Here is a 22,595-nt window from a genome sequence, read left to right as displayed (position 1 = left end):
TTATATTGACATTTTTTTTCAATAATGGCTACTTGACTTAAATGAGCTCACTAGATACTCTTAGTATATTCACCAGAGTATAAACATGTGCCTTTATCCATAACTAAATGTTAATGTTTAAACTTAATTTTGTTGAGCTCAATATAAAATATTTTTTGCCTTTAAATCAACTACATGTAGATTTTTTTGTAATAAGATGAAAGAATAAAAACTTATTCAAAATAGTATAGAGTCTTCATTAAGACTACTGGCTCTGTAGTTACATTGTTTAGATATGAATCCCAGTTCTGCCTCTCTCAATACCTGGGAATTCTAGGGCAAGTTATTTGACTTTCTGTCTAATTCCTATTCTAAAACAGGAGTGGTAATACCATCTAACTCATAGGGTGTTGTGAGGCTCAATAATTGAATATATGTAAAATTTTCAGAACAGTGGTTGGCTCATTTTAGTATTCAATAAATTTTAGTTATTAATATAAGGATTACATAAATTATTTCACTCTTCAGCCCAGAGATGGCTACTAGCTCAGATAAATTGCTGATGAATTTAAGGACGTATATTAGGGGGCCATCCTGGTAGCAGACAAAATTTTATTCCTCACAGTAAAGCCTGCTTTGCTGGCACCCATGTAGAGTTGTTACAACTAACGTCATATTATTATGAATTATACAAATAATCAAATTAAATGATCTCTAAAAACAAAAGGGAAAAGTTTCAGCTGACAATAGAGCAAGTAAATGTATCTATAAAAGTCATTTCTATCAACTGATTTAATTGTTTTAATAATATTGGACAATTTTCACTTTTACATTAGAATAATTAGACATATGAAGGCTCTTGGGTTAAAGTATCTATACTTGGATATAAATGATTTTTTTTAAAACAAGAAAATGGACTACTGGGAGAAGGATGTTTATATATACTTTTGTGTTTTATTTATTCTTAGGACTACAGTTTGTAATTGGCAATGCTTTAGGGTAAAATATTATTACCTTTTTGCAGAGAGTCTCAAAGATGCAAATTGTCTGTTTGGGACTGCTTCTTTTCAGCGTGACCTGGGCAGCATCAGTAAGCATTTAAAATTCAGTTATGCATCGTATTATCTTCTGTCTCTTTATTTTTCTAAGCAAATGTTTTGTTTTTTTTTTTTTAAATTAGTAACCCTTACCTTCCTCAGCTGCAATAAAGTACCAAACAAAAAGAAAGCATCCAGCACTTGACACAAATGTCTATCACCAAGGAGTACCTCAAGAAACGTGTGCTGAATTATAAGATGTCAACATGTGGCCTTTTAGGAAATGCCAAAAAGAGTATTTTTGAGAAAACTAATAGCCAGCCACAGTGTTTCAAATCAGCTAATGTTAATGAGTAAATGCTCAGAGACCCAAATTATAACACATCTAAAGAACTTCTCGATATTTTACTAAAAACTGAAAAAAATTTGACTTGACTGTTTTAAGGCTGACCAAATAGATTTTGTAAATACAGTGGCAATGGAAAGAAACCAGACCTTTTCTGTAATTCTTGTAAACAGCCCCCCCCCAACACTGAAATCCTGCTAATGATTTTCTCTTCATCAGCAAGGCTAAAGATGGGAAGAAAGACCCCTAAGCCTAACATAAATTGAGCTGCAATTTCTTTTTGTGTCTTTTCTTCCCTCTGATTCACCTGGATGAGTACTCAAGATGTGACTAAATTATCTTGTGAGAATGCTGAGTGTTACCGATATTTTCTGCAGTGCAGACACAGTGCTAATTAGATAATGTCTGAAAAGCAACCTAGCTTTTCAGAACAACAATTTCAGTTGGAGAGCATGGAAACAAGTAGTCATTCTGTTGCCAGAAGTACTTAAATATAGGTCCTGAGCCAGTGAGTGACCAGTTGGGTAATCCAGTGATGAGCATGAACCATGCCATCCAGTGAGGACAGCAGAAGTTGGAGAAAGCATGGCCCCTCTTAGCGCATATCCTTTGACAGCCCTGTGGTGGGCCATACTGCTTAAAATAGACATCTGCCCGGCCCAAATCACACAACTCAGCTCAATCACAACCACAGAGGCATGTGCTTAGGCATGACAGGGGTTGATTGGTTCTGCTGACCCAGCTCAATCCCACCAGCTGAGGATGAATTTATTTTGAGCAACACATTCCAAGGAACAGCTGGAGTGGCATCTTCTGACCATTTTCCAGTAAATGTTATGTCAATATCAATCCAGTGACCACCGGTCAAGAAAAGGTGCCGGCATTCCCCCTTAGAGGGAGACAATGCCTTCTCCATTATAGGGCCACACTCAAACGTGGCAAAACTGCAACGTGGGTGCAGGGGCAGAAGGGAGGGATGCATATTTCAGATGAAAAAGGCTCAGCAAGGACATAGAGACAAAATTTGGAATTATGAGTGGCTAAATGTGATGTTTTCTCCCAGATAGATTCCATTTGAGCAATTACCTAAATTATTTATTAATAGATTGTGGTATCAGAAATTAGAATATATTGAGTCACTTATATCTGTTTTGGAATTATAATCAAAATTCAAACTGTAGGAGAAAAAAAGTTTTCCTCAACCTTCTTTGGGTTCATGGCTCTGTCAGAAAATTAAACTGATTCAACAGATCAACAGGAGAAAAGCATGCAAATGTTATTAAATTTCTACATGTGCATGGGAGCTGTCACAAGAGAATGAAGACCCAAAAAGGTGACCAAAGCAGGAAGCTTTTATACCTTTCAGACAAAGAAACAATAAATTTGTGAAAAATTGATAAGACAAAGGGATTTGGGCTGAAGGTAATCCAACTAGGTCCAGATAGTCCTTAAATTCCTTAATGAGGAAGATTAGGGTTAGTTTAACAAAATTTGTGGATTCCTCCCATGTCTTCCCTGAACTGATGAGAACTGGTCCCCAGTAACAGGAGACTTTGTTTCCTGCCTGTAGGCAGAAAAGGGGGAACTTTTTCTGCATTTACGACTAAATTGCCTTCAGCTCAAGATAATTTTTATGTCAAAGAAATGTATTTTGGAGGTGACATTCTGATTTCCTTCAAAAACAAAATTTGGAAGTGGAAGAAAACAAAAGATGGGTATGGGGCCATGCAATTCAATTACTATTCATCAACATGCAGTTAGACTACAAAGACTTCATTATAAGTTACTTTGTTGTAAGTTCATGACTTATTATTGCAAACTTTTTTGAGGTGCTCTATACTGCCATGTATGCTTTTAATTCATAGGTGTGTGTTTTCTATGAGAAGATGCTGAATACCCCAAACCACCGTTTTTTTTCTCTTGCTTAGTATCTACCCATCTCATTTTTATGTTTTCTCTTTCCTACAGCCCCATATGCAGAATTATTTTCACTGTTTTGAGGGTTTTGAGAAATGAGGCAGTGATCTAAATTTACATGCATAAGAGAATAAAAAAAACCAGTGTTAAAAAAAAGTCCATAATGGATGGAATTATAAAATATGCCTTGAAGGTTCTTAATGTAAACTTCAGAAACATTTCCTCTTATTATTAAATATGGTTTTTTGGCAGAGAGCAGACCATTTAGAATTTTATTATTTTAAACCTGGGACTTCGAGACAAAGGATTTGGTTAAAATATCTCCTTTACTTCTACAACTTCTACCGGCTGTTTAAGTGTAGGTAATTTTATTTCTTCTACTGGCTATCTCACAGGGGAATCAGATGAGATTAGGTATACAAAGGCAGTTTACAAACTGTAAAGTGCTATGTAAATATAAGGTGTTATTAACAAACTATTTTGTTTCTAGGATTTAATGGAATGTTAGGCCTTGGAGCCAAGCCAATAGGGCACTTTTACTAAAGTTTTGAGTTTATTTCTAAGACAAATGTATCAGTCAGGGTCCAGTCAGGAAAATAAAATAAAAATAAAATAAAACTCTCATGACAGGGAGTTCAGTAGAGGGATTTTTTTTGGAGAACTGTTATAAAGTATAGGACAAACAGAAAGCAAATCATGGGTAGTGAGACAACCCAAAGATTAAAATTACTACCACCCCTTGGGCTGAAGAAACAAGGAAGGAGGTGGTGTTCTCAGTGCCCTGAGTGGGAGGAGGGGCCCCGGCAGAGGCAGGACCACAAAAGAGATGTGTCCAATCCCAGAGATGCAGCCCCAAACAGAGAAAGCAGGAGAAGACATACCTTGGCCGCTCTCTCCTTCTACCTTCCAACCTCAGGCTAGGCCTCCTGTAGGCCAAACCCGGACTGAAGCCAGATGGCAAAGTTGCTTGGGAAATGTAGTTTGTAGAGGTCATTCCTGAGAGAACAGAAGTACAATATCTGAAAGTATAATTGCCTGTATTTTATTGTAGAAAAATACAGAACGTTAAGGTTTATTCAGGAAGACTGCTGTCTGGGTGGATAAGATCTTTTTATTTCACCTTTCCCTTGAGGGCTTCTGTCTCTTCTATGACTGAAATACCACCATGATGCCTGTTTCCACTTTAGCACATGCATTTAAACACAAACCAGTCCCACCCATTGGTTCCTTTTCCCAAATCTGAGATACCCTAGGAGTTTCAAAAATTAATAAGAAAATTAAAATACTGGGAATATTGTTATGTCTGCTCTTCCACAGCAAGCTTGCTCCAAAATTCTCAGGTTTTCTTCTGCATGCTCTCCTGTGACACCAAAAGCCTGGAATACACTGCCTGGATCTATTCCTTCCTAGTTTCTGGCCTTTCTCCACCTCAATAGCTACCTCTCACCCCAGGTACTCTCAAGATCTTTGGACATGTCTATGTCAGATCACAAGGAAGTATTTGTCCTGATCCGTAGGCCACTCCATTTTCCTTTCCCAGACAGAAATCTCTGCTCAGGTGACTGGCAACAACGAAGTCCCATCCTTGGATGTGGTCCTACCCCTTATGTACATGGCTATTGTTTTACTTTTGCTGGACCACCAGCAGCATCATCTCTTTGCTCGCATAGCAATCACTAAGCTTATGCAATCTATGCACACGTATACTCCACATCACTGGACTCTGATTTTGGTTCACTGATACTAAACAACTCCCAGTGTGCCAGTGAAAACTTATTTTTCAGTTGATAACAGCAACATCCACGCTTCCACATCTGGAGTGACACCCCTCCCCTACTTGACAATTCTCCTGTGCTTGAGTATGGTTCTAATGGGGATGGCATTGTCTCCCTCTGGTGGAGGAATGCTGGCACCCTCTTTTGTAAGACTAAAACAAATATTAATGTAATGTATCCATCTTCTTTGGTTGGAATGATTTTTCACATTGCATAATACAACCCAGTAAGAGAAAAAATAAATGGGACATTTATTGTTGGCAGAAATGGACGAAAGAATGAATGTTTGGTCAAGTTTTATTTCTTGTTTCCTTCCAGACATTGCAGCCACAGACTGAGAAAACTAAGGAAGACTGTGTGGAAGAACAGAGGGTAAACAGAATTATTCTTCTCAAATAAATCTATTTCAACTCTGCAAAGAAAAAAAAAACTCATGAGAGGAAATTTTTAACTGTTAAAATATTCCTGTGCGCTTAGAATGGAATTGCAAAATTACACAACATAATTTTGGCACTTAATTCAGACAATATTTGATAGAAAAAAGAAACATTCTGAATGGAGATTTGTATCTCTTCACTGTGATTTCTTTCTTCAGAGGGAGAAGTGAGTAAAAATCCTGGGGTATTATTAGCGAACTATTTTCCCACACATGTACATGAGAACAAAACAACAAATAGGGGAGTAAACAAAGGGAAGGGAGTTAACCAATCTTAATGTGGAATTCTGTTTACATGGAGTTAGTTTTCCATATGCATGCAGAAAGTTAAACAAGTATCCTCAGCTTTTCATGTCACCAAATTGCAGCCTACCATGGTTTCTCCTGGCAGTCTCAGAAAATTCTGTTCTAGAACCTAACAATCTTCTGTTCTTTACCTCAGCTGAAAATTACAAAGGCAAAAAGGGCAAATGTTAGAGTCTGAATGTTCACGCTGTGAGTCTTTCCAATTTGACATCAGACATGAATATTGTAAAATCTGCATTTCTCCTAATCCTTACAGCCCCTCCCACCTGAAAATATTTCCACATGCTCCATTTCCATTGAAACTGGTAATAAAATTAATACACCCTGGGAGAGAGAGCCGTTGATAGCCATCCTTGGAGAAAACAGATTCACAGACATGTAGAAAAGAAAGGGACAAGGTTTATCTTTAGGAGCTGGCTGACAGGCACTCTCCTGTGGTTATTAAGAAGCACCACCATTTGTCAGAGGTAGAATTTGACTTCCCTTAAGTTAAAGAATATCTCATACAATAAAAAAGAGAGCCAGACAACATAATAAGATATAAACACATCTTAATACAATGTTATGTTTTTGTAGATAACGTACAAAGGCCACCATGAGAAACGTGGGTATTATATTTTTAAGTATGTTTACACATCATCTGGGAGGAAAAATCAAACTGACATAAAGGTAAGCTGAATTTCTGAGTGAAGATCCTTATCATGAGCCAAACTCTGGACTAACCCTAGGGGAAACTGTAGAGGAGACAACTTTACTTTTGATTACTCTGGGTTTCTGTCTGTGGTGGGTGCCTTTGTCCTTTTCCCATAGTCCCTGGCTCCTTAAACATCTCTGCTATAGAACTCTGACACAGATGGGCCACCCCACAGCTTGGCCGAAATCCTGCCCTGCTTCAGGACCTGCCCCAGCAGGTGTGATACTGGTAGACCCCCGATGCCCGGGCCTTTTTCTTATTGCTTCTGAGTAACGTTTGATCTTTTATAAGGAGGGTTTCTGAACATATTCTATCATAATGGTAAGGATTAGAAGACTAATAGAAGAAATCATTTTAGCCTAAAGAGTGACATGTTTTAGTGTCCCCTAAATTCATTCCACTGATGACTCCATCTGGGCCAGAATGCTTGGAAGAGAAAGAATAAGGGCCTTGTCCCTGAAATAGGACAATAATTCTTTTCATTCAGCCCCTTTTTGCAGATTCATTGGCCAAAGAGCTGGAAACAGCTTAAAATGCCATCAGCAAAAGAACTATTTACTTTTTTCCAAATCTGGCTTCATTTCCCATGAAAGTGGTAGTTCTCTTCAGAATGTTATTTTGTTCTGCTCATTATTCTTTAGATGGCATCTCTAAGACTAACTAACTGCCTGTTAAACTAATTTGTTACATTGAGTAAGTTAAAACTGATTTGTTGTAATAAATATATGTTGAGCTCTTCCTATTGTGCAAGATACTATGTGAGATAAAATGATTGAGAAAACTTAATTCTTTCTCTCCAGGAACTTAGAGTTAGAAAAAAAAAATGACTTATAAAAGTCATTATAAAACTCAAGACAGAAATGTGCAAAGTGCTGTGGGAGTAGTACCCCAAAACTATGATTTTAGGGGTTTAGAGTAGAAAAAAATAGTTTCTAGTCTGGTGTTTAGGGAAAGCTACATAATGGAAATAACTGAGCGGGGCCTTGGAGGAGGAATACAATTTGAGCAAACAAGTGGATGAGAGAAATTTGAAAAAACAAGTGGATGAGAGAGGCCATTCCCCACGAAAAGAATAATATGAACTAGGGCATGGAGATAGAAAGGCAGAGCTTAGGAAATCAGACCAGCGAACTGATACAAGGACCACCATGCAATTAGTGATGCAACCAGAAATCATTTAAAATAACAAATACAAAAATGACTGACCATCACATTCCACAGTTTAAAAGTTGTTTCATGTTTTCATCTATAAAAGAACTCTATTCAGTCTTTAATGAAATGCACACAATTCATTAGTATACAAGCTACTGTTTTTAAAGCAGTCGAAGCACCAGAAAGAAAGCAAAATCTCCCACTGCAGAGTAGGGAGAGAAACAAAATTAAAAGGGATTATCCCGATCTACTGATTTGCTAACGCATCTGTTTAACTCAAAAGGCTATATTCACAATGAGCAAATGAATTTTATTTCAAAGGAAAATATAAATGTCTGTGTAAAACTTTCCAGGACTCAATGACTTAAACTAAGTCAAATGTTTAAAATGCTTTTTATTCAGAAATAATTCACTGTAAAGTTTGTTTCTGTTATAGTTTTCCCCACAGGAAAATCTTACCTATTTTCGGAATATTCCTGCCAATATAAAAGATCAGAGAATATCATAACTCCCACAAATAAATAATTTCAAGTTATATCTTAAAGATGCTACAGTTCTAACTTTTACATGCTGTATATTGGCCAGTTTCCTAAGAGTAGAAGGCATTTCCATAAGTTATTCTTAACCTTGAGGTTCCAGTATGAGCTGATTCACAATTTCCCCATTGCTTCCAATAGTAAGATACATGTATGAAAGCAAGCAGTCCTCCAAGTAAAATGGTATACTTATTTGCAGACAAAAGAAAGAGAGAAAAAGGAAGTCCAAGCAAAATACATTTCGGATAGCATAGTCAGAGGGGCCACAAGCTCACGGAATCCTCCCAGAGGGTGACACTCAGGTAGTACATAGATAGAAGGGTCCAGAATTAGTCCATCCCTATCTGCCACCACAACGTCTAGGGAGGGACAAAGCCTGAGAAAATAGCTGTGCATCCAATAATCAAATGACTATCACTCCTATCACTCACAATAGGTAGGAAAGCAAACAGCCATTTGATAAAGTTCTGTATGAAATGATAGTTACCATTATTTATATAGACATTGTTCTAGATACACAGACACTGTTCTAGATACTTTACACACATTATAACATTTAATAAAATCATTTAATTCTCCCAACAATCCTGAAAGGTAGCTATCATTTTACTTATTTTACGACTAGGAAAGCTGAGCCACAGAAAAGTAAAATAAGGTTTCTAAGATCACACAGCTCATCAACGGCAGGGTTGGGCAACTGACTCTAATACCCACACTCTTTCCGTAGTACACCTACTTTCAACGAGCACTTGGCTGAGGTAACAAGAAAGACCATTTGGCACCTCCTGCCTGCTGTTTGGCTAAATGTGATTCCCCATTATCCTGGCTCCCTGAATGTGGGCTTTCCATCTCCTTTACCTTCCCTACACACTTGCCTGTGAGTGCAAGCTTCCAGCTGTCTACACTTTTTTCCTCCATCTGGGAGCACTCATGTACTTGTACATATTTAATTAATACATCCAAGAAAATGTCCACATGCTCAATAGGAGCCAACAGACTGAAGCGGTGGCCAAAAAAGACAGGAGAAAATTAAGCTGTATTAGTAAAAACAGGGCTGTGGCCAGGGCAAGGAAGCTACCAGATGCTGTGTGCTCAGGACTGCCCAGGCTACATCAGAGTCTGGGGCCATTTGGGACCCCACAGGGTAAAGGAGATCCGTAGTCAGACGACAGCCCCAAACATGGTGACCTAATAAAAGAGAACTGCAAGTGTCAACTTGGAGAAGAGAAAGCATCCAGTGAGTTTAGGGGAAATCTTAACTTTTCCAAATATTAGGTTGCAAATGAAAGAGGAAATAACCTTAGTAATTGTTGCATCAGTTACTAGGTGCAGGTTAAAAAAAAAAAACTTAAAAAAATAGAACATAATGAAAATTAGATTATAAATGAAAAGATCTCACATAAAACATAACAAGCAATTAGCCTGTAAAGTGTTCAAGGAGGGAACAGCTGACCATAGGTCATGAAACTGGGAAGGACTTGTCCTGGGTGACCCCGTGAGGCTGTGATACCTAACCCTGTCTCTAACTAGGTATTGCTTTTCAAGCTCAGGTGCTACATCCTCACAGCATCAATCTGTCCAATATTAAAGTCGTTCTTTTTCTCTTGTCTTCATTTTTGCAGATCAATATTCCAGTCCATTTTAGTTGTTAATCATCTTCTATTTGGACACCAATAGAAGGTTTTTTTTCTTTGTAATGTTTTTCTCTGGCATAATCCAAACCCAAGTGATTACATCTCAGTCTTGGACACTGCAACATCCTCCTAACTGTTCTTTCTTACCACTATTCTTCCTAAACTGTTGATTTTTATTTTGTTGATCCCTTGCTCATAAACCTTCACTAGCTCTTCATCCTTTGCAAAATAAAACCAAATTCTTTACCCTCGAGTTTCAGGTCTACAGCTCTCCAGCACTCTGTATGTCTGTGAGAACCCCAATTAGATATGAGGTCCCTGCCCCACCACTCCACGCCCCCTTCTATGCCCCTGCAGGACTATTGCCTCTATCATCCCATGAGTCACCAGGTATTGCTTAGTACATGTGGCACACAGCCCAATTTCCTACATGTCCCCATCCCTCAATTAATACCTCTTATTTTCATTTCATATTACTCACCAGTTCATATTACTGACCAGGCTTATGTCATGGTGTTGTCAATTTTATCTCACCCTACAAGTTGGAAGTGGAGAGAAAGTATGTTATTTATTTTGTCTATAATTGTTCTGTTGCTCAAGCACTCCTACCTGTGGGTTAATGTGAGGGAAGAGAGAGTGTGCAGAAATTAATTTAAAATCAGCCTGTTTAAACTTAAGTTTATCAAATCATTGTAATAGTTCTTTAAGTAAGTCCTTTAGTCTCTTTTGGGTAAAAACACTCAGATCCTCTCTCTCCTCTCTCTCTAAGATGGCATACAGGCACATGAGGCAATGGGGTATGGCCTATAACATCCACTACATAAGATACACCATATGTACAAACATGGCTTCCACCACAGTGGAGGGGAAGATGTGGAATCCTCAGACATGCATGGGCAATGTTGCTGGACCACTTGCATGCTATCCACCCTGCTTGTATCCTAAGATGAAGTCTCTGGTTACCATAGCTTAAGATCAGCCCAGTACAGTCTTAGTTGGGTCCCAGGGGTGCATCAGTCTCTCTTGGCTCTCATAGACAATTTAGACCCCTCTGTGTTTGAGTATGACTCACATTTGTCCATAGTGTATATGTTCCGTCTATGTGGCTCCTTTAAGAGCCACCCCACAACCCTCCACAGTGACACCTTCTGGAAAGTTCCTGACCAGACTCTCAGACACTTTCATATCTACCCTGTGCCACACAAATACTGTGAGTGGCATGGGCAAAGTTGCTGTCAACCCCTTTTTCTTTTTGACCACATTGTTCTGCCAAGCTTATTGCAACTTGGCTGCACCTCAGGTTGGCAAAGTACAGCCTATGAAGCAGCCTCTTTACAGACTACCCCCCCACCAAAAGGACAAATTGAGATACATGTATAAACACTTTACTTTCCTTCTTCACTTTCTCTTTTGCATCCCATTATCACTTGAGGACTGTCTTTATCTAGATCTCCATTACTTAAACTTTATGACCTAGAACTGTAGTTCTCAAATGTAGTCTACAGACCAGCAGCTATCAACATCAGCTGGGCAATGTTATTAAATGCAAATACTAGAGCCCCATCCCAGATCTACTGGATCAGAAACTCTGGCCATTGGTTCCAACAATTTTTATTTTATCAAGCCTTCCAAATGGTTCTGATAAATGCTAAATTTGGGAACTATTGATCTAAACTATCAAATTTGGTTTATTACATGACAAACAGGGAAGAAAAGAAAATTAGTGAATCCTTTTTCTGACAATAGCTGGGTTTGCAACACTTGCTGCAAATCCTTTGTTTGAATGTCAGAAGCTGAGTATTACCTAGATTAATCTATTTGTCCATTTTCTGAAAACAGGGGACAAAAAGAAGAAATGAAAAGAAAAAGAAAATTTTCCTCTAGGCAGATGAATACCTCTGAAGACCAGGGCAAGAACACACACACACATACACACACAGAAAGGGAGAGAGAGAGAGAATAATTATTTTTTTAAATATGAACTCCATTTCACTTGCAATGACTTACACAAGAAGAGGACAGCATTTTTTTTTTTTTGCTAAAAATATTACTATTATCAATTTGCATTTAAACATCTTATTGTTTGGTGTGGTATTCACAAAAATTTTAATAGTGAACTTTCCACTTTTAGTCCAAATATTTGTCTTTGTCTCAACAACAAATAATGTTGTCATTGAGATTTTAACCATGATTTCAATTTCTTTTATTTTAGCAATTATGTTTCTATGTTTAGGAAGGACCACTCTTGAATCATATGCTCCTTAAATTCAGGTCCTCCTTCAAAATTGGGCCCTAATCTACATTTCCAAATTTATTTCTTATTCACTTCTTTAGGATTTCTCTATTCAAACCGCAAAGTTTTATTCATATTATCTTTCAAATGTTTCCTGTTTCCAGACATTTGAATATGCCACTTTTTCTTAAAATATCCTCTCTACTTTCCTATCACATATCTGGACCCTACCCATCCTTCAAACCTTTTTCATTCTTTATCCATGAAACTTGCTTTGACCATTCCAAATTTATCTCTACCAACAAACTTCTATTGAGTTAATAGTCTTTCTCTTAAGCATCTGGTGGGTAATTGTTTTTAAATTGATTGGGAATTATTAATTTTTTAAAATGTAACATAAAATAATACTTTATGTTGAAAATTACACTTTAGCAGGAAGAAAAAAACAAAGACAATATTGCTCTTCAAAATCCTGGTAAGAGAAGAAATCAAGAACCAGCACCTAAAGAAAACATTGCCCAGGAAAGAGAGAAAAACTTGTCCATTCTTGGAGTCAATGAAAATAACCAAAGTAGCAAAACCCAAACTCTTTTTGAAAACAGACAGACAACAAATGAAGATGATAGTATTAATAACAAAGGAAATGCCCACAGTGACCTAAAGATGTCCATTTATCCTGAATCCCCTGGCAGTAATGGGGCTGAGGATGGAGACAATGCTATCAACAAACTACGTGACCAAGAAGAATATGGTACAGCTCTCATCAGAAATAATATGCAACATATAATGGAGCCAAGGACTCTGCCTGAACTCTTGGCAGAAGAAAACAAAGAGAAGAAACCCAGGAACGTTCTAAGCAAAATGCCAGCAAGTGTGAACTATGTTAAAGTCCCCTCAAAAGATAGGAAGAATTATCAAAGAGATCCCCAAGCCCAGAATAGTCCAGTTAAAAGCAAAAGCACCTACCATACGCAACACAACATTGGCTATCCAAAACAGCTCCCCAAAGTCAAAAAAATCCCCAGTGATTTTGAAGGCAGTGGTTACCCAGATCTTCAAGAAAGGGGCGACAATGATATCTCTCCTTTCAGTGGAGATGGTCAACCTTTTAAGGACATTTCTGGTAAAGGAGAACCTATTGGTCCCGACCTAAAAGGTGCAGATATTCAAACAGAGTTTTCCGGCCCAAGTGCAACTGGTACTATCGGCCCTGATGCAAGAGGGCCAGGTTATAATGAGATCCCAGAAAAAGAAGAAGGTGGCAGAAGTACCATCGGAACCAGGGATGAAAATAGAAAAGGGGCAAGCACTGCTGATGTAAGGCTAGTGGAGGGCAGCACCGGAATCATAGGCAGCACCAACTTTAAGGAACTCCCTGGAAAAGAAGGAAACAGAGTAGATACCAACAGCCAAAATGCTCACCAAGGGATAGTAGGATTTCATTACCCTCGTCCACCCTCAAAACAGAAAAAGAAAGAAGGCAGTAGTGATGTTGCTGAAAGTGCTAATTATAATGAGATTCCAAAAAATGGCAAAGGTAGTAGGCGAAAAGATATGGAGCCTTCTAACCGGAATCAAGTAATCTCAACTGAAAAACAAAGATTTCCCAGTAAGGGCAAAAGTCGGGGCCGGCTCTCTCCTTCTCATGATCTTGATAATGAAATTAAAAATGAAATAGGTTCCCATAATGGCCTCAATAATGAGGAGACTATAATAACACCGAGCAGAAAAAATCATTATGTACCCCACAGACACAATTCTACACGGAATAAGGGTGTGCCACAAAGGAAAGGCTCCTGGGGTTACAGAAAACCCCACTCCAGGAGAAGGTTTAGCCCCTCTAGGAAGCATGACAGCAGTGAATCATCTGACAGTGGCAGTTCCAGTGAGAGTGATGGAGATTAGCCCACTAGAAATTCCCAGCGGGATAAAGCTTCAGATAATCTAGTCATCTGTAACCTAACAGAAAAGGAGAGCCACCTGAGAGCAGACCAGATGAGAAAGGGCAGAGCAGAGAATTGAGTAAGCCAAGAAAACTGGCCTCCTGGGGAGATTTGTTGCTCTCGTGACGGTCACAGTATGAGGTTCTATTCAAAGTCATGACGCTTTTTTTCAAGAAGAAAAATTAATTAAGGTTATGTGGAATAGGTAACATTTGAATAGATGTCATTTCAAACTAGTTTGTGAGTGTCACAAAAGCCTTCGTTTGTTGTTTGCTTTATAGATATGAAAAGCAACAATATCGCTCATATGATAATCTGTAATTAAATCATCCATTAGAAAGTCTGTTGTCCGTGGTGCTTTATTTCAGAGGCAACAAGATTAGTTCTGCCTCTGGCAAAGGCGGTGTTATGAAGTTTATCTGTTGAAGAGAGCTTAACCGCATTCCCTCATCCCACTGCGCTTCAGCCGACATTTCCTTCTTCTTCTGACCTCCCTGTTTTCTAATGGAGATATCCTGCTTCCTATCTTTCTACACTCCCTTCCTGTGTTGCACATTATAACTTCCTATAAGGCAAGTTTTATTCCTGGAACAAATTTCCATGTTATTACTTTTATTAGTTCTGCCTCCTTCTAGACAAGGAAGGGAATGGGATGAAGGGAGGAACGGGGATAATTTGAGAAGGAGAAGCACAAGTGCAAAGACAAAACCAAACTTACTTTGGCAGATGGTATTCATTGGCTGATCCCAAATCACTTCCAGCTTCTTTCTTTTTCCCAATCTTTCATATAGATGCTTTTCCAGCTAATGGCCTTAGGACACTGTTCTGGAAATTAGACCCAAGCTGCCTGGTAAGGGAGGGGAGTGAAATTCTGGAAGGCTTTTGCTCTTCCTGGTAAGAAAAGCTTTTACAGTTAGTACCATGCTTCCTCCTTTCTTACCCTAGTCTTCTTTGCTCGACATTAACATGATGCTTGAGGGTGCAGCAGTCATTTTGTAACCATGGAGAAAAGGTGACAGGTAACAGAAAATATACATTTTGGTCTCTGCCCCTGGTTCCTGGCATAGAACTCTGAAAACCCTTATAATTTCCTAAGTGATAAGAGCACTAGGAACATCTTTTGTTCTAATATTTGGTCTTTGACCCTGGTTCCTGACACAGAGCTCCTAAATGCCTTGGAATTTCCTGGGTCTTTTGTTCTAATGAGGTGACTCTTGGTGGGCTCCTAGATGGGGGCTGGTCATGAGATAGGCCAGATTAAAAGCTTGAAATTTTCAGTCCTATGCCCCCATTCTCCAGAGAGGGAGGAGGGGCTGGAAATGGAGTTAATAGTTAATTATGCCTATGTGATGAAGCCTCCACAAATACCTCAGACGTCTGGTGTTCAGAGAGCTCTCAGGTTGGCGAACACGTGGAGGTGACAGGAGATAGCCTACTCGGAGAGGGCATGGAAGCTCTGAGCCTCTTCCCACATACCTTACCCTTCACATGTCTTCCATCTGGATGTTCATCGGTATCCTTTATCATATCTTTTTACAATAAGCTGGCAAACAGAGAGTGAACTGTTTTCTTGAATGCTGTGAGCTCCTCTAGCAGATTAACCGAACCCAAGGAGGGGTTTGTGGGAAACTCTGATTTATAGCCAATAGGTCAGAATCATAGGTGACAACCGGAACATACAATTGGCATCTGAATTGGGGAAGGGGACAGTCTTATGGAACTGAGGCCTTAACCCGTGGGATCTGATGCTATCTCTGGGTAGATAGTGTCAAAATTAAGATGAATTGTAGGACACGCAGCTGGTGTCACAAAAGTGCTTAGTGTGAGGGGAAAACCCACATATCTTGTGTCAGAGGGGTTGTGAGTGTGGTAGAAGTGTGAGAGTAAAAGAGACACACAGGAGAATTGTAGGTTTTCTAACACAAAAAGACAGAATAATCACAGAGATACCACTAAACCAGCTCCATCAGTCTCCTGCCCCCAGAATGCTTGTTCTGTGAGTAAAATAATTCTCTATGTGTTAACTGTTCTTTTTTTTCTTTTATAGCTGAGTTGAATTACTAATTCACATACCTCTCTATTTCTTACATTCTTCTAAATGAGAAGGGCCAAGAGAAGAAGAAAGAGGTAGAAGGTAGAGCAGGTTGTCTATTACTTCTCTTGTCTCTCTAAGATAGAAGTTTCCAGACAGTAAAAATAATGACTGGTACATTCTGGACGGCACCTAGACTATTGAGTTGAATAATGTATATAACACAAATGAAAAACATCAGTATCAATACAATATCATGGTGCCTTCAAAAAATCTAAACTGTACATTAGGTTGATAGAAGGTACTTTTTTTTGCTAAATAAAAGTTGCAATATAAGCTATGGAAAAAATCAGATTCTCCACATACACCCAAATAATAATGGCTAACATGTGCCGTGCTCTGTTACAACCTTTAATCTGCACACCGCCCAATTATATGGGTACCATTACTATCCCCATTTTACAGCTGAGGAAACTGGGCCACAGAACTGTTAGTAAGTGTCCGAACTAGTAAACTAGGATTTGATCCAGGCAGCCAGGCTCTTTGCTCTTAAACACTCACTGTACTACCATATATCATATAGATAGATATACATAATACAGAATACACATTACATATATGGATGGAAGTATATATAGAGACACATATACACGGAGAGTGTGTGTATATATATCCATATACACATGTGGGCATGCGCGTGCGCACACACACACACACACACACACACACAGCAAGAGAGAACCTGAAAATAGAACCTGAAAACAAGGAATATCTTCTTTCCCTCACTTAGTCTCCATCTTTTAGGTATAACAGTAATAAGTGTCAATGAAAAGAGTTAACATATCACCTAATAAATTAGTCACCATTAGAATTCCAGAATAAACTCTTTCGAGTACTTCGCTTTTTTAAAGATAAATACAATTTTGGTGCACACGTACACACACACACACAACTTGAGGCAATTAATGAAATGAAGAAAACTATATCAGAATTCAAATTGCAGAAAAATGAATTGAAATCAACCTGCTATTTACATTCTAGATTATAACAGACTTTTACATGTAAATGGTCTGATCACATGAAAAACACTTGGCATTGTAAAGAAAAAAAAAAATGAAGTGATGGAGAAAACGAATGTTTTCTTTGGGTTTGCAGGCAGGACTTCCAAAGGCTGTCAGTCTTAGTCTGCTATCTAGTGGAGAAATTGTACATTTCAATTCTCTGGCCAGATGTTCTTTTTTCTCACCAAGTTTCAGTATTTGTGCACATTCACTTAAAACACTGACAATGTTCAGATTTTCATCCATTTAAGGGAAACTGGAAATGTTTCAACATCTTCGATGCCTTGCCAAGGGATTCAGACATACAGGGTTGAGTCCAAAACTGAAGGACCAGATATCTGGAAGCCCAACCCACAGTCAGGCCGTGGGTCTGTGCTGTGTCCAAACACACATTTCAGCCAGCAAGCTGCACTGCTTCACTTTTTTTTTAAAAAACAAACATAGATTTCCAAAACAGGGCAGAAAATTCCAGCTTCACAAAGCTGCCTTTTATGCAATGATTGAAATGTGCATATTCTGCCACCTTGTGCCCAAAAAGAAAAAATTGCTCCAGGCTCTGGCATTTATTTCAATGCTGGCTACTCCCTCCAACCTCACCCTCCTAGATTTCTCTGCTTATAAATATCTACCTTGATTTTGCAGCTAGAGTTCTTCTGTTTTTAGCAATCTAGCTAGTCGGGACGATGTATCTGATTCTGTTTGGCATAACGTTCAGCTCTGTCGTAAAATGTTTACCGAATGACTACGTTTTACAAAATTCCATGGGGATCAGAAGGAGAGAAGAGATGCTCCTGGCCCTTATCGAGACTATTATTTAGTCAAGGAGAAAGGCGTACAAAAGATACAAGGCGACTGTGGTAAAATCAATAATAGAAATATAAATAAAGAGATTATAGGAGTTCTGAGGAAAGAGATGAACTCTAGCTGAAGATAAGTGCAAACATATAGTAAAGTTCATTTTCCTTAAGGTATTATACACGCAGAGGGGCTTCAGGCAGTCAGTTCCAACAGGAAAATGAGGGCCTGATAGTCAATAACCTTAAATGGTACTGTATATATTTTAGAGCTTAAGAAAGATTACTCCAACCATAGGGTGGGGAAGTGGTGGTGGGTGAGAGGCGTAGGGGGAATTGGAAGGCAGAAAATTAGCTGTAAGAATACCTAAGGACCATTGCTATAATCTAGAAGAAACATAACATTGTCTCTTCACTCAGTATATTAGACCTGCTTTGAACTAAGTAGGTACTCAAGATGGTAACAGTTGCAAAGACACTATGATGCTTTCAGAGAAGCCCACATTTCAAAAACAACTTCCAATAGGGTAAACTCTGCTAGTCAAGATATTGATACCTGGAATCACAGGTGTTAAAATATACTATTAGGGGCACCTGGGTGGCTCAGTCAGTTAAGTGTCCAACTCTTGATTTCGGCTCAGATCATGATCTCAGGGTTGTGAGACTGAGCCCTGCATCAGGCTCCACGCTCAGCTTGGAATCTGATGGAGATTCTCTCCCTCTCCCTCTGTCCCTCCTCCTGCATGCTCTCTCTCTCTCTCAAATAATAAATAAATAAATCTTTTTAAAAAAACATATAATATTAGACAGCCCAAAGGAAAAGGAGAAGAAATAGATGGGTCTGGATAAAAGTCATGGAAAGGGGATTGGGAACAGAAGGGTAAGTGGGGAATAAAGGCTTACAAAAAACTTACTGGAGAAATCTGGAAAAGAAGGAAAACAAAACTCCAATGTAATCTCAAGGCCAGAAACCCAGATGAGAAAAAACTAAAAATGATGAGTGGATTAACACAATAACTGCAAGAAAATCTACAAGAACATATGTGGTTTTAACTTTACAGAAGAAGGACAGGAAGAGCTGCAAGTGGACCATTTTATCGAATGGCTAGTACTTTAAAAATTCATGAGGATAGTGTAGAATAGCATATGTGCTCCTTATTTAGAAATATGGTTATTGCTATATTTAATATTAAATAGATTTTTACTATTGTTAGATTAATAGATTAACAATAGAATTCAAACAATTTTAATTTTACAATTTTTATTTAAAACAGTAAGATAGAGAAGACTCTGAAAGATCTGAGAGAGACAAAGAAAAGATTAAAAGTGTAAAGAAAACTGCTAAGGAAAATAAGAATAAAACACTGGGTAAAATATAAGATAAAAATGAAAACAATTTTATGAATATAAGTTAGAACATTTCTGTGAAGTAGTCCTTTCTGGGAACATACAAATCCTGAAAAATCTTAAAACCCAACTACGTCATTAACCAGGAAAGAAATTGGAAAATGTTTTCAAAGAATTACTTCTCAAAATATCCCCATTGCCAAATGGCTTTGTTAGTATAGTCTCTCATACTTTCAATGAATAGATAACTGGCATGGTATATGCACTGTGCACTGTTTTGGAAGTAATGAAAAAGATGGAAAGCTGCCCACTTCATTATATAAAGCTAAGATGAGCTTGATACCAACCCCGTAAAAAATGATCAAAATAAGAAAACAGACAGACATCACTTATGAACACAAATTGGAAAAATCTAAGCAAATTGAATTGCAAAAGTACTTAAAAATTTGTTTTATCTTTTTAAATGAGTATGGTTGACACACGTTACATTAGTTTCAGATGTACAACTTAGTGATTTGACAAGTTTATACATTATGCTATGCTCACCACCAGTGTACCTACCATCTGTCCTGTTACATTGCTATTACGATATCATTGACTATTTTCCTTATGCTGTGCATTTATTCCCATAATTTATTCATTCCATAACTGGAAGCCTGTATCTCCTACTCCCCTTCACCCATTTTGTCCTCCCTCCACCCGCCTCTTTGGCAACCATCGGTTTGTTCTCTTATTTATAAGTTTGATTCTGATTGCTGTTTGTTTATTCATCTGGGTTTTTTTTCTTTTTACATTCCACTTATGAGTGAGTGAAATCATTTGGTATTTGTTTTTTTCAGTCTAATTTATTTGACTTAATATAATACCCTCTAGGTCTATTTATGTTGTCTCAAACGGTATGATCTCATCCTTTTTTGATGGTTGTGTAATATGCAACTCCATGTGTGTGTTTGTGTATAGATATACCACATTTTCCTTACCCATTCATCTATTGATGAACATTTAGGTTGCTTCCATGTCTTGGCTATTATAATAGTGCTGCAATAAACATAGAGTGCATATATCTTCTCCAATTAGTGTTTTCATTTTCTTTGGGTAAATGCCCAGTGGTGGAATTATGGAATCATATAGTATTTCTTTCTTTTTTTTTTTAAGATTTTATTTATTTATTTGACAGAGAGACAGCGAGAGAGGGAACACAAGCAGGGGGAGCAGGAGAGGGAGAAGTAGGCTTCCCGCCGAGCAGGGAGCTGGATGTGGGGCTCGATCCCAGGACCCTGGGATCATGACCCGAGCGGAAGGCAGACACTTAACGACTGAGCCACCCAGGTGCCCCTCATATAGTATTTCTATTTTTCATTTTTTGAGGAACCTCGATACTATTTTCCACAGTGGCTGTACCAATTTATATTGCTACAAACAGTGTGTGAGGGTTCCTTTTTCTCTACATGCTTGCCAACACTTGTTATTTCTTGCCATTTTGATTGTAGCCATTCTAACTGGTGTAAGATGATATCTCGTTGTGGTTTTGATTTGCACTTCCCTGGTGATTAGCATATTCTCATGTGTCTGTCATCTTATGTCTTCTTTGGGAAAGTGTCTGTTCAGGTCCTCTGCCCATTTTTTAATTGGATTGTTTATTTTTTGGTATTGAGTTGTATAAGTTCTTTATATATTTTGGATATATCATTGAATATACCTTATTGGGTATATCATTTGCAAATATGTTGTTCCATTCAGTAGGTTGTCTTTTTGTTTTGTTGATGGTTTCCTTTGCTGTGCAAAAGCTTTTTATTTTGATGTAGCAAAAGTACTTTTTTTTAAAATTAGTTTCAGAGGTAGAATTTAGTGATTCATCAGTTGCATATAACACCCAGTGCTCATTTCATCAAGGGCCCTTAAAGAGTCATTCAGTATAATCAAAAAGAATTCATCCTGGAAGTACAAAAGTACTTCTTTAAATAATATTATAGGGCACCTGGGTGGCTCAGTCAGTTAAGCATCTGCCTTCACCTCAGGTAGTGATCCCAGTGTCCTGGGATCGAGTCCCGCATCTGTCTCCCTGCTCAGAGGGGAGTCTACTTCTCCCTCTCCCCCGTCCCCTCTCCTCTGATCATGCTCTCTTTCTCTCACTCTCTCTCTCAAATAAAAATAAATAAAATCTTTAAAAGATAAAAAAAATTATAAATATTTAATATTATAATATTAAAATATTAATGTTTAATATTCTAAAATATAATTCTATTATATATCACATCAATAGCTCCACTTTCATCAAAAAATAATGACATTATTATTCATTCAACAAATATTTGAGTAGAGTTGAGTTCAGTTCAGATCTGTTGACTACCTACAATGTGGCAGATACTGTCACTGGTGCTGAGGATGCCCTCACAGAACTGACATTCCAATGAAAGAAAGACAAGCAGTATACAGAAAAAAAATAAAAAGTATGTTAGATGGTGATAAATGTTGTAGAAAAAATAAAACAGGGAAGGGTGATAGGAATTGCTATTTTAAATTGAATGGTCTGAGAAGGCTGCATTGAGGTGACATTCAAGCAGAATCGAGGAAGAAGAGGGAGCTCACTATGTAGATATGAAGGAAAGAAGCTTTTCAGGCAGAATTAAGAGCAAGTATAAAGGCCCTGATGCAGTATCCTGCCTGGTGTTCTCAGGAAAGCAAACATGGTTTGAGTGGATGTGCAAATGGGCAGTGGTAGGAGAGCAAGTCAAAGCAATGGGAGCATAAAAGACAGAGCCTTGTAGATTAAGGAATGAGATAGAAATTTAGTTAGAGATTGTGGACAAAAAGTGGATGGCCAGACTTATCTTCAAAGAATAACTCTGGCTACTGTGGTGGAGAACAGAATGTAGTCTGGTAAAGGTAGAAGCAGGGTAAAGTCTGAAGGCTGTCCTAATAATCTAGATGAAGGAGGTGGTGAGAAGTGGTCAGATTCTGTGTGTGTGATCAAGTAGACACAATTCACTGATGACTGGATTTGAGGTTTTAAAAGAAAGAAAAAGGGCACAAGCGACTTTAAATTTTTGGACTGAGAAACTGGAAAAATACAAAATGCCATTTTCAAATACTCAACACCAATTTCTGATTTTCAGATTATTAGTAAACAAGGAATACCAGGAAGTGGTATACTCCTAAATATGATAAAGAATGTGTATTTTAAAAACAAATAATTTTATGAATAACAATGAAATACCAGTGGCGTTCAGACTTAATTTTAAAAACCAAAAAAGAGTTTATAATGGAGAAAAATCCAGAAAACACTAAATATCCTTCATAAGTAAATTGAACAAATTGTGGTACAGTTACATAACGAAATTTTTTAATGGCTTAAAATATTTAAATCTGTGGT

The 22,595-nt window shown here is 37.9% G+C and overlaps 2 protein-coding genes across 2 annotated transcripts in view; both read left to right on the top strand.

Annotated features, from left to right (window-relative positions):
* Window positions 1–22,595, top strand: part of LOC102748592 (putative E3 ubiquitin-protein ligase HERC6) — a 580,669-nt gene that overhangs the window by 124,051 nt on the left and 434,023 nt on the right. The gene's annotated exons all lie outside the window — the stretch shown is intronic.
* Window positions 1,016–14,233, top strand: MEPE (matrix extracellular phosphoglycoprotein). Its single transcript, XM_006727039.3, has 4 exons — window positions 1,016–1,069; window positions 5,373–5,426; window positions 6,373–6,465; window positions 12,478–14,233. The coding sequence occupies exons 1-4, from the start codon at window positions 1,016–1,018 to the stop codon at window positions 13,948–13,950; spliced, it is 1,674 nt and encodes a 557-aa protein (XP_006727102.2). The 3' UTR covers window positions 13,951–14,233.

Source organism: Leptonychotes weddellii, chromosome 2 (assembly GCF_054177405.1).
Source record: "Leptonychotes weddellii isolate Sample4059 chromosome 2, ASM5417740v2, whole genome shotgun sequence".
Classification (NCBI taxonomy): domain Eukaryota; kingdom Metazoa; phylum Chordata; class Mammalia; order Carnivora; family Phocidae; genus Leptonychotes; species Leptonychotes weddellii.
This window is presented reverse-complemented; position numbering and strand designations above follow the sequence as displayed.